This window comes from Thunnus albacares, chromosome 16 (genome assembly GCF_914725855.1).
Source record: "Thunnus albacares chromosome 16, fThuAlb1.1, whole genome shotgun sequence".
Classification (NCBI taxonomy): domain Eukaryota; kingdom Metazoa; phylum Chordata; class Actinopteri; order Scombriformes; family Scombridae; genus Thunnus; species Thunnus albacares.
In genome coordinates, this window is record NC_058121.1 from 15093054 (window position 1) to 15118532 (window position 25479).

The 25479-nt window shown below is 39.9% G+C and overlaps 1 protein-coding gene across 1 annotated transcript; it reads right to left on the reverse strand.

The window, feature by feature from the left end:
• Positions 1-1129: 1129 nt before the first annotated feature.
• pinx1 (PIN2 (TERF1) interacting telomerase inhibitor 1) lies at positions 1130-23765 on the reverse strand. The gene is made up of 7 exons (XM_044376661.1): positions 23659-23765; positions 22279-22388; positions 22057-22149; positions 20536-20617; positions 19149-19238; positions 14612-14694; positions 1130-2213 (listed from the first exon to the last, which is right to left on the reverse strand). The coding sequence occupies exons 1-7, from the start codon at positions 23675-23677 to the stop codon at positions 1536-1538; spliced, it is 1155 nt and encodes a 384-aa protein (XP_044232596.1). The 5' UTR covers positions 23678-23765; the 3' UTR covers positions 1130-1535.
• Between the last annotated feature and the right edge of the window lie 1714 nt (positions 23766-25479).

The window sequence follows — 25479 nt, forward strand, 5'->3', positions numbered from 1 at the left end:
AAACAAAAACAATGAAACATGTATGCAGGACCATTTGGATTTATTTTACAAAAGGATTCATTCTGGTTAAAGAACCAAAGTTTGTCTGATTTTCTACAGCTCATGGATGTTAAACAAGTGTTTTCCAGATTTATGGCCAAAAATAGTCAAATTATATCTGTATTAAGTTATATAACATCAAAGGAGACTTCTGTGTGCTTTTGTTTTACAAAATTGACTAAGTCATAGGATCAGTTTAATGAACATCAATATGATTGGTTTCATTTTAAAAAAAAACAAATTTAACAGAGATGGTTAAAAGTAATTGACTAGAAAGTAAAATCTGTTGCAATATATTGTTTAAATAAATAGTAATGTTAATGCATGTAATGAGATAGTAACAAAAACCGGACATCTGTAAAAATGCATTTTGGTTTGTTGTATAAAATAGGGTAACATTTTTTCCCTGAATTGGTTGGTAATATTTTGAAATCTGGACCCTTTTTATTCAATATAACATGACAGATTTCAGCACATCAGTCTCATCTAATTATTTTAAATCTGATGGAAAACAAGCTTGGTTAAAAAATTGTCGACTTATGACATCTCTTAATACATTGTACACATTGTGGAGACAGCCACAAAGAAAGAGATTAATTCATCTAATTGATCAACGAAACAGTTCAACATTCTGGAAAATATGCCGATTCTTTTTCCAGAGAATTAGATGAGAACAGTTAATATAAAGCTACAGCCAGCAGAGGTTAGCTTAGCTTAGCTAAATGTTAAGACTAAGGGAAACAGCTAGCCTGGCTCTGTCCAAAGGTAATAAAATCTGCGTACCTGCACCTCTTAAACTTACTAATTGTCACATTTTATCTGGTTTGTTTAATCAAACAAAACACAAAAAGTGTTGAAGTGACACATTGTGGTTTTTGCTAGACTATGTCTTGGCTGCCGCAGTGATTTTGTGGAGTTGTTAATGGTTGCCTGGCAACCTTACAGTAACAACAAGACTCCAACAAGATTTAATGTGTCGATTAGTGACTTTTAGAGGTGCTGATACCTAGATTTTTTTTTACCTTCAAGCAGAGCCAGGCTAGCTGTTTCCAGTCTTTGTGCTAAGCTAAGCTAACCGACTGCTGGCTGTAGCTTCATATTTACCGTTCAGACTGACAGTGTCGACTCTCAGCAAGAAAGTGAACAAGCAAGTTTCCCAAAATGTCAACCCATTTCTTAAAGGCAAGGCATTTTACCATCTGCAGCTACAATGGTGTGTCCTGGTCCCCAAGAGAACAAATTGATGACTTTAAAAGGGCAGCTTCAAGTTCTAATGTGATCAAATGTGTAATTTCTCTTTTCTCCTCACTGTAGCAAAGTGATCTTCATTAACAAGTTATTAAGTGGTATATTTACAAGACATTTGATTTACTCATAAAGGCATGTACTCCATATCTGTATGCCTCCATGATCATCTGTATGATAACAGGATAATATAAGTCCTCCTGCAGCCTAAAGAACCGACAGAATTGGAGGCCAGTTTTATCAGTTCCTCCCTAATCTTGATGTTTCTTTTTCTTGTCCTTTTTGGATTTCTTCTCTACCAGCTCCTCTTTGTCCTCTTCTACCACATCATGCACCTCCTCTCTGGATTTCTTCTTCTTCTTTTTGTGTACGACCTCAGATTGATCCTCAGTTAGCCCATTTAGTCCATCTAGAAGCTCAGTTTCCTTTTTGTGTTTTTTAAGCTTTTTCTTCTTGGAGGGAGGCACCTCCTCACAGTCCTGCTCTACACCAGAGGTGGAGCTACAGTTCTCATTCAAAGCCCCTTCATTTTCTTCAGCTTTTCTCTTTTTCTTCTTTTTTTTCTTTAAAGGCTCCTGCTCCTCATCATCTTCCACTATGATGGGAGCTTCACAGTTTGCTTCGACCACTTCCGTCTCATCTTCAGCCTTTTTCGCCTTCTTCTTCTTCTTCTTTTTCTTTTTGGGCTCTTCTGCATTTTCATCGGTGCTGTGGATGGGACTAGGCTCCTCGGATGGACCTGATATGTCATTGGTCTCTGTACTCTGAGCCTGGCCGCGAGCCTTCTTCAACTGAGCCATTCGCTGTGCAAAATACTCCTGCATAGTGAGAGTACTCGTCACAGTCTTGGTGATGGACTCTGTATCTAGTTCAGTGGGGGCAGTGGTCGTGGTCTCCTTCTCACCCTGAGAATCGCTGCTGTTGCTCTCCTAGACGGAAAAGACACAAGTGAGAAGATAAGAGTTAGGATTCAATGCAGCATTTAGGGAATCTCCACAGAAACAGACAGCACACAATGGTGGACCCAGGAGCTTAAGTGATCGTCAATCATCATGCAGAGATTAACCAGGCAGATCTTAGCGAGTGAAAAGAGTCCAAAATAGGATGTTGATGTAACAATAGGTGTTAAAGGATCGCCTGAAAATAAGCATCAAGGACCTAACTGTCGCACATCTGACATTTATCATCTTTTTCTTACAACGCTACATAGTTCCACACATCCAGCTGTGCGTCCTTGCATAGTCAGCTCCTTAACTTCCATCCATCTGTAACAGCTCCTCACTAGTAAAGCAAGCTACAGCTGAGGCTTGATTTTTCCCACCATAGTGAAACAATATCTTTGCCTAATGAAGGTAACACAGCTTATTTCATGAATAAGGCCAAGTGTTGACAGTTTATGGGAGATTTTTTTTTTCTTCACTTCACCTGGTGACACTATAGCACTACTTTGGCTTTACTGGGCTGAGCAAACTGCTCCCCTTTCACTCAAATAAAGATTTTAATTACAGAATTAACACTGACAATTCATAACATGAGCATTCAGTGCATTCACTTTTAGTGAAAACACTGAGTGATAAGCATCAAAACCACCTTACGATAGTGCTGCAGTAAATACAAATTTGGTGATGCTAATGTTTAGTTTTTGGTAAGACTGTTGGAGGAGTTGATTTAACTCAATGTTCATTTTTTAAAATCGGATATTGTAGCGTTGGTCGAGCAATGCTGGTGATGATCTACTTGAGTCCACATATCCTCTTAGCTTATGAAGGTTTCTGGTGTTTGGCATATGTTGTCATGATTTTGGGACATTAACAATATGTGCAGTTAAGCGAAATGTAATGCAAATGGAACAAAAATATTAAGGAGCAGAAATGGAAGAGGGGAGCTCAGAGGAAAAAAAGGGCAGGAGGGGATTTGTTAGCTAAAAGATACAGTGACCTTAGTAGTTAAAAAGGAGGTCAAAGCAGTATTCATTCATTTCTTTTGCGCTAAATTGTCTCAGCCGGTCTGAATGAATCAGTCTGGTCACCAACTCGTAGGCTATATCCAACCTTTAGGCTAAAAAGAGCCAACTTCACAACTATGAGGCACAACACAGTCAATTTGTCACCTCATCCCTGCGACCCATTTGTCTTCATTTTCCTAATGGCCTACTCAATGCATAATGATTTGTCCAGAAGAATACAGAACCTCCTCCTGAGAATCACACTAAACAATACTGCCGCTCTGTGTATTACCTCAGAGATGGCCGAGTGGATGGCATTTTTCAAACCCTACAGATTAGAGATAAATTGAAAACATGGTGTTGTGTTGAGTCACTTCACGGTTTGGCCTTTAAGCTTCTACATGCAGATTATACTACTTTGACCCTCAACACTGATTGAGATAGACAAGTTAACTGATGGGCTGGTAAAACAATGTGGATGTAGGTCTTAACAGGGCTTGAGGGACATAAATAGACTTAAGTGCAGAGTACATTACTCCATATGAACTAGACTTCCTGCAGGCCTTTAAGTACTCTGTATCTATAATTTGTCTATTATTTTGGTTTCTTAGCAAAGCGTCAGTTCTGTTAAACCAGCCACCTGGGACTTAAGTAAAACCATGCAAGCTATTAGTCTTAACCCACTAAAAGGCTCTTCATGGTCAATATATTTCCATATGGGAAACAACCATTGTTTTTGGAGCCTGATACATTGATTAATACGGTAAGAAGTGATTGCTCTGCGAATTTACCCTACGGTACAAAAGGCTATAAATTATGCCTGAAAACATATAAGGGGCCTTTGACTGATTTGACCAACAATTACATACTTGAGTATAACGTGACATGAATTATTGCATATCCTGTTGACTGTATGCTTTCTAAAAAGGATGGCTTCAGAAGCCTTACACTGACATGAACGATTGAGGCTAAATGACAAAACAGGCATTGAGATGGACGGCAAAGTTTTCCGCCGTCTCAGACCTCGACTACAGAGAAACCCCAACTTCTAACAAGGGGGATAAGGCCCTTCAGGTGAGTTGCCATTAAACAAAACTTTTCATCTTCCCAGAGAAAATCTATACTCACTGTTACTGCACAATGGTCTCCCTCACTGCTTGGGAGAGTGGAGATGGGGCTTAGAGCTGACAGCGCCAAACAACATGTAACTGGGATTTGGGAAGATGGCTGGGGGCCACTTTAGAACTGCCTGTGAAATTACTCTCAAGAGAGGGAGAGGGTGAATGAGCGAGGGGAAAAAGGAGAGGAGAGTGACTGAGAGAGAAACATCTCCTTCATCAGGGAAAGTGGCTGGAACTTGGTATGTGGTTCGTCCTCACTGCCTGGGGATCTCCATTAGACTCTGATCTGACAGGAGGAAAGTGCTGTGCTGAGCAGAGGCTGGACACACACACATATGGATATAAACCTACAGATTCAGTCAGCAGTACCGGCAGCCCTGGAGATTTTTGTTGGTGAGTGCTGAGGGCAACGTGTTACTAAGAAACAATTTGGCAATAATGTTTGAGATCTTGTTTCCACATTTCCAGGTGTGTGTCATTTCCTACGGCCTGCTATCAGTCACAATTTCCATGTGAATGTTAATGATATGAATCATGTTTAGTATACAGGAGACATGAGCCGATATCCTCATGTATCCTGATACAAGCTTCATGATATAATATTCAAATATATAAGCACTGCTATATCAATATATTATTATACATACATATGAGAATGTTTTATTATGTAACATGAAATAAAGCTACCAATTTACATTCCTAAGCTGTTGATGGATAGTCACAACACATCCTATAGTTGGCTCACAGTAAAATACCTCACGCTGAAGAGAATAGCCTAAGGCTTTTCATAAGCAGCTGCAGGAAGTCAATGGTATAGTTTGTCATTGAATTAGTTTTACTCAGTGAAGTAAGTAAGTAAAACTTTTTCCTCCTATGAGATAATGCCACTGAGGTACAATTCTCTCCTAAAGAGAGAAACCATTTTTAAATTCTTACTAGTTCAACGCAAAACCAAACGATCAGGACCAAAGTTTATTTTCTGTGATACTAAATGTACTTTTAAAAGATTTGTATGAAACTGCAACCTTTAACTCAAAAGTGGATTTCACCAATTTATAAAATCAGTTTACATAATTGCTGGAACTAGAAGAAGAATGACTGAAAAAGGCAGTCTCAGGCTAGTCCACAGCGGGGTTGAGGAGTGGAGGGTTGGAGAACACACCTATATCCAGCCGTGTCTACTCCTCCTCCTCCTCCTACCAGACCCAGAACCCCAGGAAAAGGATGCGCTCAGTGCACTGTGTGCAGTTCTGAGATAAGACTCCTTCGGCAGAGGAGCGGTCTGGCTGGCTATCGGGCCCTTCCTGCTCAGTTCTCTCCCCTGGCGGGGGCTGGGGCTGGGCAGGGAACACAGGGAGGGCCCGCAGAGGGTCCCAGAGAAAAGGAGAGGGTGGGAAGACATTCAACAGGCCGCCTCCTTCAAGACACTCCAGTTCTATCTGTCCCTGCTAATGTAGCCAATGGAAAGCCAACAGTAAGACATGTGCCAAGGTGCCAAGACACTGAGGCCAGCACATTCAGGAGGAGAGTCAATCAAGCCAGCAGAGAGTTGGTGGATACAGTTCACTAGAGTGCATGTGAAACTTTTTTACCCAACAAAATCAAGAACAGCAGGGACATTTTTAAACTTTGTTCAACTAATTAACTACAGACTAGCTCAAAGTTGTATATGGCGGAAACCTCTCATAGTGATCACGTCTCTCCGGCTCAAATTGATCACTATAAGCGGATGATTATTATAACTGAATTGTTTTTAACTGACATTTGTATATTTATTACATGAATGCTGAATGTTATTGACTGTTTCAAAATAATAGTACACCTGTTTCAAACGGTGGTTTTGCTGCTGCATCTCATTGGCTTGTTTTTGGCAGTTTGTCATAAAGAGACTATGTTTTTCATTGAGAGAAAATGACCGTTCTTCCTGTCAGGATTTCAATGTGCAGGCAGCACCAGCCTCAGGTAACTAGCTGGAAGCAGACGGGTTACGATGAGGAAATAATGGTGCTGCAACCGCTAGGTACATTTCATACCATATCATGTATCATGGGAGTAAATAAAAATTGCTCTAGTTTTAAAATTTTCTTACATACATACATACATTTTCCATATGTTGTCATGTATGAAAAGACCAAAAATGAACACTGTAAGCAGGCTACTTGATTACTAAGCAAAATATTTAAACAGCATTTGTACAGCAATGATTCTGTCCCAAGCTTTTTGATCCATATAAACGGTTGATCACTGTAACCGTCATCACTTTAAGCTGTTTCCACTGTACTTACATTACTAGGGATGGTACAGGAGAGGTAATTCCATAGTCAATACTTTTAGTTCAAATTACGTTTTTGTTGCCTACACTCAAAATTCAAGGCCTTTAAATTAAGTCTATAATTTAGATATTTCTGACAGCTGAACAGCTTTATATTTAGAAAATACAGCCTAGATCATAGCTTCCCTTTAAATAACACTGAAATAGAGCAAAATGTAACAACTCAGTTTACATCACTTGTTGTGTGGATTTCATTGACTGAAACTGGTGGCTGATGAATTTCTATGCAACTCCACAACACCTACAATGCTGTCCATCAGCAAACTGTTCCAATAAAACACAATGAGGCAGGCATCTGAGCACAATGCGTCATTCCAGTCCATATGACGCAATGACTGAAATGCGGTCTATTTAATACATGGTCCTCATCCTGGTCCTTTGGATTAGTACGGGACAAACAATGTCAAATGTGAGGGTTAATCAGGTTCTCAGTTTCAAATTCAATTATTCATATTTGTTTTTTCGAAGTATCACAAAAAATAAGGAATCTGAAGACATCTAGAAACAAATGACAAGAATTTTACATTATTTTTGACACTTAATTGACCAACTAGATAGACTTATAGACTAATATGAAAAAACCAGAGTAAACAAAGATGAAGACAATGCACCCCAATTCAAGACATTACCACTTTAACAATTTCTAATAACACACACCATCCAATGGTTTTCATGAACAGAAAGATCCTGAAATACTGAAAAGTACTGGTATTTTGGCAGCCCCATTTTCCTAATGCAACAATAAAACCAGCAAATGTGGTTGCTTAAAAATGGCTGTAAACTGGGGCATTCCACTCTGTCTGCAGTATAGTGAGGTTTATATGTATAACTATACTCTTTTGGTCAAACCTTTTAATGAGATGAATATAAAATAATAATTCATATTTCAACATTAAAACCTGATTAAAGGGAAATGTTAGGTCTTGCTGACTGTACTTTTTATTTGATCATTTCATCATTGCTCCAAAACAAACATTAACGAGCTCAACCTCCCCCTGCATTGCCAGCCCCAGTGTAGTAAGTACTTCAAGGTAAAAGAAATCACTGAAATGGTGACTAGTTATAGTGTGTATCAATCCTGAAAAATCAAAACTAAAAACAAGAGTTAAATGCAGGGTTGGACAAATCTGCAGGTTTACTTTTTATTACCTTTATTAAAAGTTATTAAAACCTAACTTAATATAAAGTTATGTCTAACTAATCAGCTTTTCTTTTCTAAAAAGTCACCTTCTGGTTTACCTCTTAATTAACATTTGACAAAACTGTAGTCCCCCATTTATTTTCTTAAAAACTGCCTTTTTGCATTACTTGCTGTTTTTTTTTCCAATAATTTCTAGCCAATATTGGTTGGGTCTGTAATTGCATGAGTGTGCCCTCATTGTCCTGCCACAATAATAAATTTGGCGATACTCAAGGTCTATGGATCAGGCCCTGATTAGCCAGCTGTCTCTCCCTGATGAGCACACAGGTCCAGCAGCCCATCCTTCATGAGCCTGATGTGGGTGGACAGAAAAACAGGTGGATACTTTATTCCCTGGTAAATAAGCAAACCCTTCGGTTGCCCATCAATATTCTTTAAGTAATGTCACTGTCCCCATAGTGATACTTATATTCATCTTTCCCTTCAGCAGAAATGACATTAAGTAACAAAGTTAGAAACTGTAAAATAATGCAACTTAGGTACATAAGATGCCACACATGGAAGGTTCCATTAAGAAATACTTTTGTTAAAGGCATACTTTCTGTGTATAGCTAAACACAGAACACCAAAAAGAATGGTTTTGAAAAATTGCACTTTGTGCCCAATGCAAGAACGTTTATCATAAGTAACAAATGAAGACAACATTATGCATGCAGCATGACTGCCCTGTGCTTGTTCACTTTGCAAAACGGCTCGCCGACAATGCCCCCCTCAAGAGCATAGAGGTCCCTCCACCTCAACCCCAGAGAGGGAAGATGCAGTGATTATTTTCGCCAGCTGTGATTTATTAGATTAAAGAGTCAGTGATTAAACAGTAGTCGGTGGCTGTAAACAGCCGAGAGGGCTGGAAATCTTTGGGCGGTTAGCTTCACCAGGCAGTAATTACCCTGGCCCCATGTATTCCAGCTTAGGCTCGTAACTAAGAGACAGACGCCCTTTTTTTCTTTTTTGTCCTGCGCTAATCTGTAAGTGTCAGCGAGCTGGCATGGCCAGGAGGGAGCAGTCCACAGAACTGCCAGGGAGGTAGGTGGTAAATGTGTGGTGTGTGTCTATGGAGGAGGAGGGGTGCGTCACTTGGCGGGTCTTGATAATTTTCGGCGGTAAAAGCAAAAGGGCCCGTCAACAAACACGCTCAAGAAAGGGAAAGCTTTTGCTTAAGGCAATTAGATGTTATCTGAGAATGAATTAGGGCTCCTCAGTTTCACAATAAGCCACGCACCCTGCTTGAGTGCACCGGCCCATTCAACATGCACCAGCCACACTGCGACAACGCACGTTTACACCGGCAACCCTTTCAACAGTTCAGTGTTAAAGTTGAAGGACAACTGAGCCTAACCACTCCTGGTGCAAAAAAAAAAATTTCGGGCCTGGAGCCATTTTTTTTTCTATTTATACTGTCAATTACACAATGCAGTGGAACTCAGCAGTAAATTAAGAATAAACCTGCTATGATAGAGTAACTGCGTGAAAAATAAAAAGCTAAAGGAAATAAAGAACCTTGCAAAAAAACTATGCTCGTATATAGACAGATGTAAAGGTGTCTAAGGGAGTTCACATCAGTTTACATTTTAATGATAGAAGTTAACATGTTTAAAAATAGAAAAAAGAGAAAACAAGTTTTTTAACAGCAGTAATGGATTGTAAAGACTGTAAATCAGTAGTTTATCTGCTTCCCTGCATGAAGTCAAGCTGAAAAAGCAAAGTCTCAGTCTTAAATAACTAGAACAACTAAGACATGTTAATGGAACTATGTTTATGGCTTATCCACAACAGCCAGCCCAGTTTCTTAATCATGTTGACAGAATTATAATCAATAATTCTACACTACTTTACATCGTTGGTCACAAGCCTCAGTAGCAACCTGTAAATCCTAGACTAGATTAACAGAAAATTTCTGTGCAAAAAAGACATTTTGCTTCTGCGCTGTCAGCAAAGTGTCACTGCTGGACTCCGCCCATCGGCTCCCTGGCGCCCTGCCGACGCATCTGCCAAACGCTCGAGCCCCCAACCCCGCGCCGCCCCTGCCCCATATTCCTTAAGATGGTGGTATCGGGGGAGACCCTGCTGACGTGCGATCCTTCATGTGGACGACGCGTGGGCAGGCAAAAACTTGCAACAGGTGCCACCCGATGAGGCTTGATCCTCGGCCCTTTGTGCCTGAGCAGGAGTGGGAGTGGGAGAGGCCGCAGGGGTCACGCTGACCCGAGAGCGCGGTGCACCATACCGACTGTCTGACTGGAAGGTTCAGACGTCAAAACAAGGCTTGTGCCAAATTATACCCAACTATTTTTCTTGCATGACATCTTTAAGGAGTAAAAAACTAATGAATGAGTCATAAATCTCACAAATCTCTTGAATATTGAAGAAACTGAAGAAAATTCCGTAAGGGTGTACTGAATAAGTAAAATAATATAAATTATGCTGAGGATTCTTCAAAAATGTATTTCTAGAGGACAGAAGGAAATAACTGAAATGCTGAAATCTAATTTTAATTTCTTTAACGTTAATTACCATGACCAAGTATAAATGTCATCACTTGAGAGACAGCCAATCTACAGTCATATCACACAAACAAGAAATTAGATTTAACAGCTGTAGCTCAAAAGTAAAGAAAAAACAAAAAAGATAAAAACCAAATTTTGTCATTTTTAAAAACACACTGCCACAAAAAAGACGCAGAAGAAAGAAATATAGGTGGAAAAATAAAACTATGGCTTGTTTCCACCTTTCAACTGAGCTGGTGGCTTTAAAAAATGACTAACTTTTGTTGATGTATGAATCGGCGGGGAGTCTATTTATCAGCAGGCCCTCTGCGGTCGCCCGCTTGGGTCCCTCAAGTCACAAGCCGTGTCGCTCCCCTTTGACTGATTAATTAGCCAATCAGAGGACATTTTTCACTGGGCGGCAGAATGGTTTATTTCAGCTAATGCCGGGCTTTCGAGCAGAGGCCCGTTGGAGCCTCGTCGGCTCTTTCGGCCTGCCTGAGTGGCCGGGCAGAGGGGCAAGGGAGATAAATCAAGCTGGGCTAGCCCTCCATGTGGCTCCCCTAACTAAACCCCCTGAGGAGGGCACGGAGAGCCGGGGGTGGTGGAGAAGGAGGAGGAAAGAGAGGGGGACACAGGACGGCCAGGGGCACTGCTCGCCCGCCGATAAGCACGGGGAGCACTGGGCTGCCAAAGTGCCTTCATTTAGAAGTGGCCGGGGCTTTTTGATATCTCGGCAGAGAGAGCCTGTCATTTGTCATGCGGTGAGTAATTGTGTTGAGGGGCACGAGAGGAGGCAGGAGACGGAGGGGGCTTGCGAGCGTGGGATGGGTGATGGATAACAGGGAGCCATGTAGATGGACAGGTGCTCCACTACAACTTGATAACCCTGACTGGTCAGGGATAGTAAATAATGGTTTAAAGCATACATTTTCAGATGGCTACATGAATGGGTGGAATGAGGTTGTGGGTCATCCATTTATCTTGTAGACGTTAGATGTTATAAAAAGTTATTTGTTACTAACTTACAATGAAGGTAGTTTATAGGTGTCATAACTAAATGCATAATGTGTATTTTGTGCACTTCAAAAACAGCTGTGATGTTAGAGTGTATGATACGGGAATGAAGCACAGAAGAATGAATTATATTTGCTTTAGTAAAAAAAAGCTCTTTAATTGTAAACCTACATCAGTGCTTGGACCTGGACTTCAAACTGCTTCTTTACTTCAGTCTTAATTTGTGTTTTTTTCTTAATGTGTCCTTCCAAGTGCATTTGTGGTCATTTTAAAGTTATTAAAATCATTCCGGCCATTATTTAACCTCCAAATAAATCCAATGTTATGCAAAATACCAAATAAACATTAAAATTGTTTAAGTTTTGACCTTGAGGATCAGGACAGGAGATTACACAGAGGCAGTTCAGCTGGCACAGGCTACTGGATGAGACTTTATGGCTACCTGCATACAACTAATTCATATGAAGGGGTTAAAAATCCGTCCTATGCGCTCACATGTTCTTTGCAACACAGCCTTGATGAACAGAGGCATGTGGGGCAGCTGAGTGTGTGCGTGTATGTGTGTGTCTGCCTGTCTGCATTTCAGGGAGCGTTGCGAGCAGCGATAAGAGGCGAGCAGGAAGCACATCACTGCAGAGGAAGGAAAACCCCAGCAGTGGGGGACTGGTGGAAGGGAGGCTGGAGAGACAGCAGTGGGTGGTGGGTGAAGTGCTGGAAGATTCATGAGGAGGAAGGAGGGCAGTTCTGGAGACGCCGATCCAGATTTGGTCGTGTCTCCTGGCCTAAACTTGTCAGGATGCAGATATGAGATAATGCTACTGGTGACAAGTGCAACTAACACTAAACCAACGCTCCCAATGTTGATAAAGTCACTACTGAATACAACTCTTTTGGCTATTGAGATTGTGTGTGTGTGTGTGTACTGCAGAGCATATTATGTGCTGCAACAGTAATGGCACACTACAGTAAGCACAGATCAGTGTGAATTGCAGGTCACTGGCAGTGTCACGGACATACTTGCAGGAGATCCCGCATAATACCTAGAGCATGATTGGTCAATCACCCTCTTTACCTCTTCCCCGCCACCTCAGATGTTGCCGGGCTTCAACACAAGGCCTCATGGGATGCCATTGTAATTGTGTTCAGTGTTTTCGATATGGTCAATGGTGTCCCTCCTGGCTGAAAAATAACAACCCATAACCAAACGACTAGGGAGAAAATGATGGTGAGTATTGCTTGCATTTCCAATGTTAATCAGCTAGGGAGCAGCGGCCATTGTGATGTTATGGCTTGGCAACTGCAGGGGAATAGAGAAGGGTTTTTTTTTTGTTTTTTTTTCTCCGTGCAATTTATGGATTTTAAGATGCCAATTTCTTCAAGCCAAATGCTTGAGATAAACAGAGGAAGCCAGCAAGAGGCTTTTCTGTGTCTCTGAGTCCAAAAGATACATTTGTCATTGTCCTTCTGGCTCTGTATGGGGTCAGCAGAACTTGTGACACCAAAAAAAAAAAAAAACACACTAGTTTTATTAATGATTACTTATTTCATAGAAGTCTTGTTTGTGTTTGCTTGTATCACTTTTCATGTCTTTATCATGACATCCCTATACTTCATGCACATACAGAATTTGAAAGTCCCATCTGTTATCCATCTTAATTCACCAATAAAAATGTGGCAGCATTCTAAATATATAATATATAAAGCATAAACCTCACTGGCGAAATTATACTGATTTTAAGTATGCAATTTTTATTTTACATGACATTTTTTTTATATGTCTATCAACTGTGTGCGAAGCAGGTATTGGGTGGTGACTCAATTTCAATCCCTGTAAATTTCTAAGAGTTCAACTGTATGATTAGTGCACCATGAGTTATATTGACAGAAACAGTAAATGCTTGTGTTTCATTTATTTACATTTTAACGTTCAATATCTGACAACATCGACAATGCGGACACTGCTTTTTTTCACCCCAGGCTAACACATTCCTAATTAAAAACAACAAACAAAAGGAAGATACCACATGCAGGTTAATCTGATAGAAGGCAAGATTTTTTTTCCTGATAAGTGCACTAAAGGAACTCACTGGGCTTGAAATATAACCTGCATCTGATTGAGCCTGTAAGCCACATTTCAAAAGCTTGGAAGCTAGTATAGCACCAAATGGCAAAGTGACGTTTGAAGTGACCAACCACCAATGCCAACAGCAAAAAGAGAACTTTTTTTTGCAAGCGTCATCATTTCAGATTTTTGCACACCTCACCACAATTTTGATTTGCCTTTAATAATGCCCGCTGGCACACTTAACTACCTGATGTGAGCGCCCGAAGACAGAAGTAGAGAAGAGGGGAAGTGTGAAGTAGAGGAGTAAGGGGTAAGAGTGCAAATCCTTTAAATGGATTTAGGTGCTCTTGCTGCCATCAGTGGCCTGTTGGCAGTGTTAAAGCTCCACGCTGTGACATGGCTAATCTAGGACCACAGGGTGCACATGAGCTGGGCCCTGTAGAAGCAAAAGGATCACATGATGCTGCAGCGACTGATGGAGGCATCAGAGCCAATGGTCATCCCTAATTACCAAGACAGAGGCAGATAAGCTCGAGCCACCTGGCCAGAGGTATGCCATCTCCTCCCCCAGTGCACACTTGACATTGACTGGTTTAACAAAGATCAGAGGCCAGACCTTTCAGTTTAGACAGCTACTTTTTCACTGCAAAAAAGTAACTTACATATCAGATTAGGGGTATGCTCTACAAATCTTTAGTAGCTGGATTAAGTGTGCTTTTACATATTAGCTATTGGTCAGTCATGTTTTGGATATAATTAAAACAAAGTTCTTGCACACCAGAAAGTCCAATAGACAGGTGCGTCACATTATAAACCTATACTGTGAGAAAACCAAACAAAACAGAACAGGTGACATAAACCTAACTACATTTTTTTTAAATTCACATTTACTCACTTTAATTTACAACATTTCTGTCCTCAAATAAAATTCATATTGGCAAAAAGTACCAGCATATATAAACAAGTATAAACATAGCACAGAAAAACCCACCAATCAGACGGAGCCAGCAGATTTGTAGGTTTTTTCCAGGGTGTGTCGAGTAAAAGTGATTGAAAGTGTGCAAATTTTTTTGGTTCTTTCATATTTTGGATATACTACAGAAAAAAAAAGTCAGAATGTGGGAAATGTATATAATTAGGCATAATTAGGTAATGTCTCTTACCTGGTCTTGTTCTGTGGCAGATTTTGTTCTCTTCCCAAAGATACAGTTAAGGTCTGTTTCACTACGGGAGGACAGGTCCTTCCCTAAAAGAAAAAACAGATTTCTAAAAATCATACAACAGTACGAAACTCCAAGTATTTTACGATTTGTTCAAAGATCACAGGTAACTCATTTGAGCATCATTACTCTGGCACATAGAAACAAAGCTCATTTAAACACCTGGCTGAAATGAAACATGCATTACCAATACACAAACCAAAAAAAACTCATTGCTCACATATACCAACGAGTCTTTTATCACACTTTCCTCAACATATACACCAAAATATAAATAGCATTTAAAAAGTGCAGACATCTGAAAGTACAATTGTTTTAGACAGGCGACCTGTGATGGTTGCAGTTGAAAGCTTGAGTACGTTTGTGTGTGTATGTGTGTGTGCGCTGGGGGGGGGGGGGGGGGGGGGGGTCTCGGAGTGAAGAAAGGGGAGGTTTGCGTGGTTTGCTTCTTGCTCCAGGGATAAAACGGCAAAGAAAAATAAACCGACGACAAGGTCAGCCACGCCACGCCTCCAGATTCCCATTTTCAAGCCAGGCCTCAAAGACTCCTGGAGCACACAGTCGTCTGTCTCAAGCCCGGGTCCTGTTCGTACAGCTGCATCCTCTTCCTTCAGCGGGGCTCTGATAACATTTGGTTATTTATTGCTTTAAAACCTCTATCTCCCCTACTCTTGGCTTTGAAAGCCACTGCACATGCAGGTCTAAGAAGTAAAACCAAGAAAGTACATTCAAAACTAAAATGAAAGGAGGGGGGGAAGGGGGTCTTTGGTGTTTGTCATCGAGTGAACTTAGGTCAAATTTAAAATTATGCCCAATATGACCTTTCTGCTGTTTGGATGAGGAAGTACCTGTCAAAATTCTCAGGCTTCCAGGTGAAAGTGCAAATAACAATGTTCTGATAAAAACGCGCTTAACCCTACTTTTCCCTTAAATGCTCCAAAGGTGGCTGAGAAACGTTACGAAGGATAAAGCCGAAAGTGTTATTGAATACATGTTGGTTTCCAAGGTCACCGTTGAAATAGCAACAACTGTCAGTACAGATAACTAGTCAAACCAGACCAACCAATCATTGAGGTGCCAAGAAAACAAGAAAACACACAAATCTAACAAATACAAAAGAAAATTACAAACGACTAAAAAAAAAAAGGATTGAGTATCCATTCAGGTCAATGTCATGTATTAAAAACACAACTGCAGGTAGGTGTGATGTTTCTAGGGGAACAAAAGGAACAACACAACTTACTTACAACACACTGTAGTTGATATGACTAATCATATTTTCTCAAAACCGCTCAGTGTACAGACACGTACCACCTAAAACACAAAAACACGTTTTGATAAAAACACAACGAACGCAATGGAAGCCAACCACACGGAACAGCCAATGGAGAGCTGCGTAGTTAAATTCTGCATCAACCACCCTTGCAGCCATGACAGGTGATAGATGGAGGTAGCAATTAAAACTGGGTTACTGGTTTATGCTGTGGGCCTGGACCGAAGCGGCAGAGATTTTGGTGCCTTTCCCCACAAACAAAGGCCATCAATCCTCAGTGCTGGCAGTGAGAGAGCTGGCATGAACGGGATATCGATTAAAAGCAGGAGAGAATAAGGAGGAGGCCTGCACTGAGGGGAAGCCTCCAAGATGTTTGGAAGGTTCACTGATGATACTGTGGCTACACTTTAGGCAACTATGTGTTTTCAATAAATACATACTAAAACGACAAGATTCCTATTTAAGTAAGAATGTATGAAAAGGTTTAATTGTAGATTCAGTGACCTTTGCACACAGACAATCTCTGCACATCTAGAACTATGAGAGTGCCTGACATTTTCCACCACTCATGTAACAAGCTTAGCAACACTAAATCTATTACCAAGCCTTAACTTGGCAACAGCTACACAGGGAGGGGAGCCGACATCGGAGCAGTGGAGGCATGCAAACAGGCGTGGTAGGTTACGGGTTGCCAGGTAACTCTTTGGTTGTCCATGCAAATCCAGACCTCAAGCTGGGCACAGGGAGGGCATGTCAACAGAGGGAGACAATTAAATAAATACTAATAAATGAATAAAATAAGACTTCCTGTAGCTGTCTCGTACCACTCAGCAGACCATGAATATTTCCTACATTAAAAAACTGACAGTCAAAGTGCACTGAAAGTTAATGCCTGTCAGACCACTTAAGACAGGCGGAGAACTGAGCTCTCAAGTTTCCAATTAAGTTATGAGTTGTATGTATGGACAAACAAGAAGAGCCAGCGTCTCTTCTCTTGCATGACAACAGTTGTAGCCTCTTTGAGTAGACAGGTTAAAGTGGTGTTAAGTTACCAGAGACTGTTGAATTGACAGCTCTGCTGCCTGCTAACTGACACAAACTGGCTTAAGATTGAATTCCAATGAAAACATTCACACCTGCATTTCCCCTAATCTGTCTCCCGCTCTACTTTTCAACAGAAAAAATAAACAGAGAAAATAAAAATACTGAAAGGGAGTGCACTCCAAATGTCTTCATGCGACAAACAGCAGCAGTGTCAGATGCCAACTTCTCTTTACCTTCCCCTGACATTTACATCTCCTCAAATGGATTAGAACTTAAAGTCCTGCAGGATCAGGGCTTTAGTAGTTTAACACAGATTCTGGTGCAAGTGTATCCTGCTGTATAGACAATAAGAGAAGACCATAGTCGCAATCAACACAAATGTCCAACTGAATGACAGACAATTGTGGCTATATAAATCACTAGTCAGAGCTTTTGAGTAAGGTATTGTTTGAGGCACTTTTCATGGGGTTAATGAGGCCATTTTGGAAGTGAAGAGAGGTGGCCATTACTGTAAGGATAGAGTTCGGTTTGATGCACTATCATGCACAAATTTTAACTAAAAAGATTCCAGTTTAATATGCAAATAATATCTCAAATTCACATCATGCTAACCTGATTTATCCTCATGAAGATAAAAACTATGAACTTAGGTGGCATGACAATCTCCAAACACTTAATTTGGCCAAAAATTGAACTTTCCCAAGAAAATGTGGTGAATGGTGCAATGCGGTAACATTAGACAGTTTGAAGTGATATGGAGAGACAGTATGGATGCATTTATAGTCAAAGAAGGAAACAGATGCAAACCTGCACTCAGGGACACAAAGTGAAACAAAGGTGTCTGCTTGAGTTTAAAAAAAGTCTCAACTTGAAAGAATCAAAAATCAAAAATGTATGACTTCATGTATAGAATGTGCAAAGACAAAGATGTCTTGTTTCAAGTCTTAAGTGTGCCTTGCATAGGTATATCTCACTCATCAGGGACATGGTCTTTTTCTGGCTCCTGCCAAATTAAGATCATAAAAACAGGGTGAGAGGGTCTGAGGGGGGGGGGGGGGGGGGAGACCGAGGCCAGGTTTTATCAGGCGGGGTCATCTAATGGGTCACAAAGCCCCTGGGAGGTGTTGTTTTTGGGGGGCCAGTAAATGGACCTGCCAGATGCCCCAAACAGGAAACAGGAAGTGGCTATTGAATGACGTAAAGTATAAAAGGCTCTTCCAGGTGAGGAAAAAGTTGAGATTTTTTTTCCCCAAGTTTGCTGACCTTATGAGCTACAACTGAACCGATAACAAAAACGATTAGCAATGAATTATTTTAACACATGTTAATATTTGATGAACTTGCACTACTTTCTTGCAAAATTACCTGCAGAATGATTGCAGGTTAAAAATCCGATGATAAAGATGAATATTATCAGCTATTTTTACAGGTCCAAAACATACAAACTGAATTCTAACACAAAACAACATTGCATAATGAACCACCTTTAATAAGAAGTTGTTCTTGTAATCTCTAAACTATGCTGCACGCTCAAGTAAAGCGACTCAGCAATAAAATATGGGCTAGTGGTTATTCATTTTGGTCTCCACTCGTCCTGAACACTGAATTCCTCCTTGAGCCTATCAATGTACTGGCCTTGACCAGCAAATCTTGACTTCCTGACGTGTAAAGGAGTAATGAAAGTAGAAGGAAGAGTTATTAATAACCTCCCCTAGCACTGACCGGCCCGACTGACCTAGCACAAGCTGACAGAGCTCTGATCAGCGTCTGTGATCTGAGCCAAATGCATAAGGCTCAACGAGGGGTAAAGGAGGCTGTCTGTCTGAGTGGGTGGCACGTAGGTGGAACTGTAAGAAAGCAGAGGCACCCATTCCAGTTGTTCCGCAAGAAATGAAGTTGCTGATCACAAACCAGTGTCATGTGTCCCCAAAAATTATCTTATTTTTCACCTAAAGGGCAGATCATATTTCAGAGGAACACTTTAAAGATCCAGTCTGGCTGAGTTTGTTCTATTTTACAGTTTTACAGGTAATCAATGTAGTAATTGTTGAGACTGAGAAAAGAAAACATTGTGTGCATTTAGCATCTTCTTGAGACATATTTATCCCTCTGATCTCTGTTTGTTGCTGAAAAGAACTCTCAGCTGCTCAGGAATAAACCCACCTTTAGTGAATTTCATGTAATGGACCCTCTTTTTGGAGGTCTTGGACTTCTCTTCCAAACTGAAGCCTTTCTGCTCCTCTGGAGGAGGTTCTACAAGGACAAGATAAATAAAACACAGTGAATTTGCAGATAGCAATTTATATTGTTTTTCAGCATCATTGCACCTAACCTCTAGACGCTCCCATATAACAGTGTTCTATATGTGTGTCTAACATGATAATCATGATGTTCATTATATGACAGTGAATGTTTCTCTCCTAAATATAGCACTGTAGCACCCTCTACTGTCCAACCGATGGATCAACCAACCAGAAAAAGCTGAACCTGGCAGCACTGAGGTTGGTGTAGTCACGTATAGCTTGATACAGAGTCAAAGTGCTTAGATTGTATCCAGTGAAACTAACTAGTTAGAAAAGGAAATTACTTTGATAGATTTTCATTAAATTAACTCAGAATGTCCACATCATCCATATTACTGCATTTTGTTCTAATCTTGCATTGTAACAAGCCAACAAGACAAATAGCAGTCCTACCACATCTCAGTAAAATTACCATGTTCCAACTGTAGGTAGTGATTAATAAAAAACATCAAGTTTAAATATTAGACCTAATGCGGTACCCGTCTGAGTCATGTGTGACCTAGTCTCACAATACCAGACAATCAGAGATTTCCATCTAATGAAGTCAGGGGATTTTTAAATGCATGGCAGTTACTTGAACAGCGGCAAGAACGGCCACTGATAAACCTACGCTCCTTACATTTTGTCCGCCCCCAAGAATTTGAATTGGTTCTGTAATGCAGGGTTTTTTAAAATTCTCTAATTGTTTCCACCCAGTTTTAACAACGAAACCTGAGAGATTGTCCTTAGTCATTATAAGTGAATCATTTAGAGACTGACTTGTCAATCCAAGTGTGATCAAATATCGATATATGGACCATTTAAATATCACACCCACAAAGAAACAGAAATAAAAATTTGATCTCAAACAATGTATTTAAAAATGTAAGTATCAAAGTTTTTGTATATTACTCTGCCCTTCAATAAATGGGCCAGAGCCAAAATGTTTAACGTACTAAAAAAACTGTTAGTAAGAGTAAGAGTTAGAGTTACTACTGACACTAAAGTGCTTTAACACACCGTAACACTTCTGCTGTTACGAGGAGCAGTAAATTTTGAGAACACGGTTTTTATACTTTTTAGACTTATACTGAATCTATTAACATTTTTATGCGTCAGGTATAATGGGTTTGTGAAGAACCAGTGCTGAACAAAGTACCCCACGAAGTGAAGTCAACCAACACAAATAAAATCTCAACCACAAATAAATTCAAAACAGTGCGTCATATACACGCCATACAAAGCTGAATGCTGCTGTTTGTGCATACCGGTGTTGTTGCTTTGGCCATGGCAGTTGTTCAGCTGTGCAAGAAGCTCATTGAAATCGTCTTGGTGGGCAATCCAGTTATCCTGTGAACGTGGCAGATGTCAATACACAGAACTGAAACACTTTGGTTTTGTCAGCACATTTTCAGTTCTCAAAAGCTATATGGGAGCTAAATGTGGATCTGTAGGTTGAACTGAAGTAGTGCATTCAAACCACAAAGGTATGGTTTAAGCTTCCCACAGTAGTTGCCAGTTGCACAGCTTGTGAGAGGACCTGCCATATGCCTCTTAAAATCTGGAAAGCTGAAATTTGCCAGCTTGCATAGTTTGTCATTAAATTTAATGAGTGCTATTAACTTCTAGCTCCTTTAGAAAGCAACAGCAAAAGGAAACAACGCAAACAAACAAAACTGCAAATGTTTGCATGGAATTTAATTGTGACTTATAAAATATTTTTGATAATGACCTTAAACTGTAGCATCAGTCTTTGGAAAAATACTGAAATATCTGTATAATGTTAATATAGTGCTTTTAAATCAAGTATTAAGGGACCAGCCTTAGTATTTGTGCAGAAAGACTGCAATATAATTCTTAAAACACTTAATTCTGAAAAGACTTCTCAAGTGAATGGTAATTGTTCTTCAAGTAGTTTAAATATACTCCCCTCATATAATTTAAAAATGCACTGTCCCCATGCATTAAAATCTACATCTATAATTAAACTTAGGGTTGTGCAGTATGACCATAATCTCATATCCCGCTATAGGTCATTTCATATTACGATACATGTCACAAAATAGTTTCTGATCTGAGCCTCAGTTGGTTCACTGTCTCTCCTCTGCTCTGTGTGTACAGCACACATACGGAAGGCTGAGCCCCCCCCCCCCCCCCCCCCGCGGTGAAACACAGAGAGCTGAAATTAAACAAGTGCACATGAATTAGGTAATTAACATAAATAAACATAGTCTCTACTGCGTTTTGCCATCATTTATGGCCGGCTACTCTTCTCTGCTCTCTGTGTTAACTCAGGCGGGGCTGAGGCTTCCGTGTGTGTGTGCTGCACACACAGCGCAGCAGAGGAGAGACAGTGAACCAGGTGAAGTACTTGAGCTGACAACAACTACACTCGTTATGTTACTCCAAGTGTGATAAAAGCTTTGTGAGTAAAAAGCCCAGAAGAGTAATTTGACTTTAATGTAATCTATGCAAAAGATGGACAGACTACAAATGATGAAAAATATTGCCGTAAAGAGTGTGATTTGTGACACAACAAAATAAACGGTAGAGCATAATATGAAATAATAGATGTTTTCCTATCATCACACCATATACATCATCATCTCACATAGCCTTAACTGAATTTCACTATGATGTTCACTATGATGATCTGTTGATTACAAATTCTCTCTTGATTCTCTTGGAAAATCCCTCAAAAATGGACTTGTTGGCAAAATGTGTTGGCATTAACAAAAATACTGGAAAAAAAGCAGAGTATTAAGTCATTAAGTGCTGGATATGCTCACCTCATGGCTGACACTGGTTCCAAGACCATAGCTGTTGTTTTTAACTTTTACTTTTATATGTTCGGTGGAGCCTTGCTCACTTCTGCCCAGGCCCTTAACATGAAAAAAGAAGACATGACATGTGACACCATTGCTGACCAATTCATACATTCACTATCGATGTCCAGAGAATTCACTACTACTGTCAAACCAGAAGCACTGCAGATTCATCTCAACACTGACCTTGCCTTTGGACCAGCCCATTCGCTCCAGCATCTTCTGACCAAATTTGGAGTCATCATTACTCCAGGCACTGTTCCTGGGGTCAACTGACCACTTCTGTTTCCTCCGGGCTGCAGAGAGAGCAGCAACATAATTACATAACAGATAGACAACACCTCCTTAGACAAAGAAACAACAAGCAACTAACACAAGGTGACTCTGATGAGTTCATATGCACACACACACAATTGATTAAGGTGCAATATGAAGATAAGACAGAGCCAGAGACACAAACAAGCTGAACAAAGCGGTAAGGAAGGCTGGCTGTGTGCTGGGGGCTCCTCTGAATAGACTGGAGCTGGTTGTGGAGAGGAGGATGCTGCACAAACTGTCATGGAGAACATCTTGCACCCCCTCCATGAACTACTGGTCAAACGGCAGAGCACTTAGTGAGAGACTTCTTCAGCTCCGCTGTGAGAGAGAATGCTACAGGAAGTCATTCCTGCCAGCTGCCATCAGTCTGTACAGTGATTCTCCTCTGTGTCAAGAGAGAGGACTTCTCTGACAATGAAGACAGACTTCTGACCTGGACTTTTATTTGATTATTTATTACATTATCCATCACATCTGTTGTATTTCAGATTCGTATTTGGGTATATGCTGCTGTTATCATACATCACTTATGTATGTAGATTATTATTAATCTACACATGTATTATTCAGATATCAATATTTAGTGCACTCCATTCTGACATCCATGGACAATCATGCACCTTATTACTGTAGCAATATCGTTCTATGCTTTCTGTTCAATTTATTTATTTTTGTTTATATTTGAGTTTGTTTATTTAGTTATAAATAATATAATAATAATATAATTTAGCCTTTAATTGCATTTGTTTCTTTTACCTCACTATTTCCTGCAGTAACATTTTTATTTCCTTTTGGGATTAATAAAATATCCACCTATCTCATCTATAATGCGTTTATATCCGCTAAAAGATGTCAAATTACAGGAATCACAACTCACGACCATGTTGCATAGAGAGAGAAAATGTGTCACAGCACAATCAACACGTTGATTGAAAAGGGACAACAAATAATAAGATGACATCTGCCTTTAAGGACAATACATAAAGCCACAAATGAGCTCATGACAATTTGTTGTTGTTAATATGCAGCCTTAAAAGAGAAAACACGTGTTAACAGAAACAGCTGGAGCTAATGCTAACGTTAGCTGCCGAAATACTTCCAAAACTACCAAATACTTCAATGTTGTGAATAAAATCACCTGACAGTAGATTGCGGTGGATTTTAAAAACACAGAACACATAAATATATGTTGTTACATCGACAGACAAAAGGGAATATGTATGAAAACATTGGTGGAAATTTACTTACGTTCAGCAAGCATGGACATCCTGGGGTCCTTAAACGGCTTGTCGGGAGTCGAGTAGTATTCCCAGGAAATGCCTGAAGAAAATATGCGACCACGTTGGCTGTTTGATTTAAACATGTCATTACACAATGTTTATCGCGTTTTGAATTTTATGTAGATTAGATAACAATTATTCGTCTACTTTTTTGCTTTTGTTATTATTGTCTTTTTTAGTTTGGATCACTGCAAAGAGTTTGATTTGTCAACAGAGGGCGCCACAGTCATACAAACATGCTACACGTGTTGGGTCATCCAGGTTCAATGATCCTAGAATTACATATGTCTGTCAGTCTGATACTGTCAGTATTGGTGAGTATGAAAACTACACAATAGTAATATATCGATCAAAAACATTTCCCCTCTTTTGTAACATTTGGAGCTTTAAATTCAAATCAGTCATTGCAGTTGTGACTAAAATTTGAACATTACATCAAAGTTGAACAATGATTTAGATGACAATTACAGTGAATTTAACAGTACACTTTAATTAAAACCATTAGAATCAAAACCACTAATACAACAATGTATTAAATTAAGGATTAAAATCATAAATGTAATGCAGCCAGTAAACCAGCCAGCCAATTTAATTATGCATATCTCCCAATATGTACCAATACCAATAAATGTTTCTGTAATCAGCCAAAACCAGTTGATATCAGCCCGCTGATGTTGCCAGGTTCCACCCAAAACTAAACATATGAGTGTGTGTAATATGTTCTGTCCTGCAGCTGACACTGTGATAGTGCTTTTACTGACGTGATACTCTAACCCTCAACAAGATCTAATTTTAACAGTTTTTGGTATACTGTAAAAATCCCAACCACAAGTGATCATGAACATCTCAGTACAGTACAAAGAGCTGAGAAACTGAAAAATGATGAGCCTCCAAAACGTACATGAGAATAATTTTTGCTCTCTCTGAGCAGCACTGCTCACATATAACTCGCCTTCACTTACAATTCTTCTTTTCTTTCAAGGTCTTTTGCTGCTGACAAAAACACTTAAAACGGGAGCTTACAGGCAGCACTTGAAGGCAGCAGCTTTAACCGCCACAAAGTAAACAGTTGTAGCTGAGATGTGGATCAGCTGGATTCCACATGAGTACCGCAGTCCTCTTATGTAACTCGTAATCCGCACAAAAGACAACATACTAACCTAAAAAAGCCAGAAACCAAGGCATACGTAGAAAGCTATAGCTACTAGATAAGGGACAGTGACAGCAGCAACATTAGTGGACTTAAATACTGTGGATGTAGTGACAGTGGCAGTGGTGGTTTCTATGTTACTGTGGTTGCTGTTGGGTGGTGGCATTTTTTTAATCAATTGATTATAATAACACATATAGCACTGTAAAAGTCTAAAATCATTCTAATGGCACACTCCACGCTCTATTTTATGGGTGCTTGCTTTGCAGTCCTTGGCTGGGACTGATTAAGTGTCCTTGAGTTTATCAATTTTCATTTCTATCAGAAAGGTACAAAAACTTGATATGAGACTAGTGTTCTAAGCTAAGAATGAACACATATTTATTTATGCTAAATAGTCCCCAAGGATGAAAAAAAAAATCCCTTCAGTTTTATAAGCTGACTTGAGTCACCTTCAAGTGTTGTTTGTCCTGAAAAGGAGCCAATGTCCCAAGTTTGTGTGAGTAAGGAATTTGTCCACGTGAATTCTTAAGGTGAACAATGATGGATAGGGTTTATGTATGATATAAGAGCAGGAAGAGTTGTGATTTAACAAATACAAAAATTAAAACTATAATGTGTTTCACTCTTATTGGTTTT

Coding starts and splice junctions, on each gene's coding strand:
- pinx1 (XM_044376661.1), bottom strand. Junction 19,239..20,535: donor TGGCCAAAGCAACAACACCG/GTATGCACAAAC, acceptor TTGTCCTTGTAG/AACCTCCTCCAGAGGAGCAG. Junction 14,695..19,148: donor TTACATGAAATTCACTAAAG/GTGGGTTTATTC, acceptor TTTTTCTTTTAG/GGAAGGACCTGTCCTCCCGT.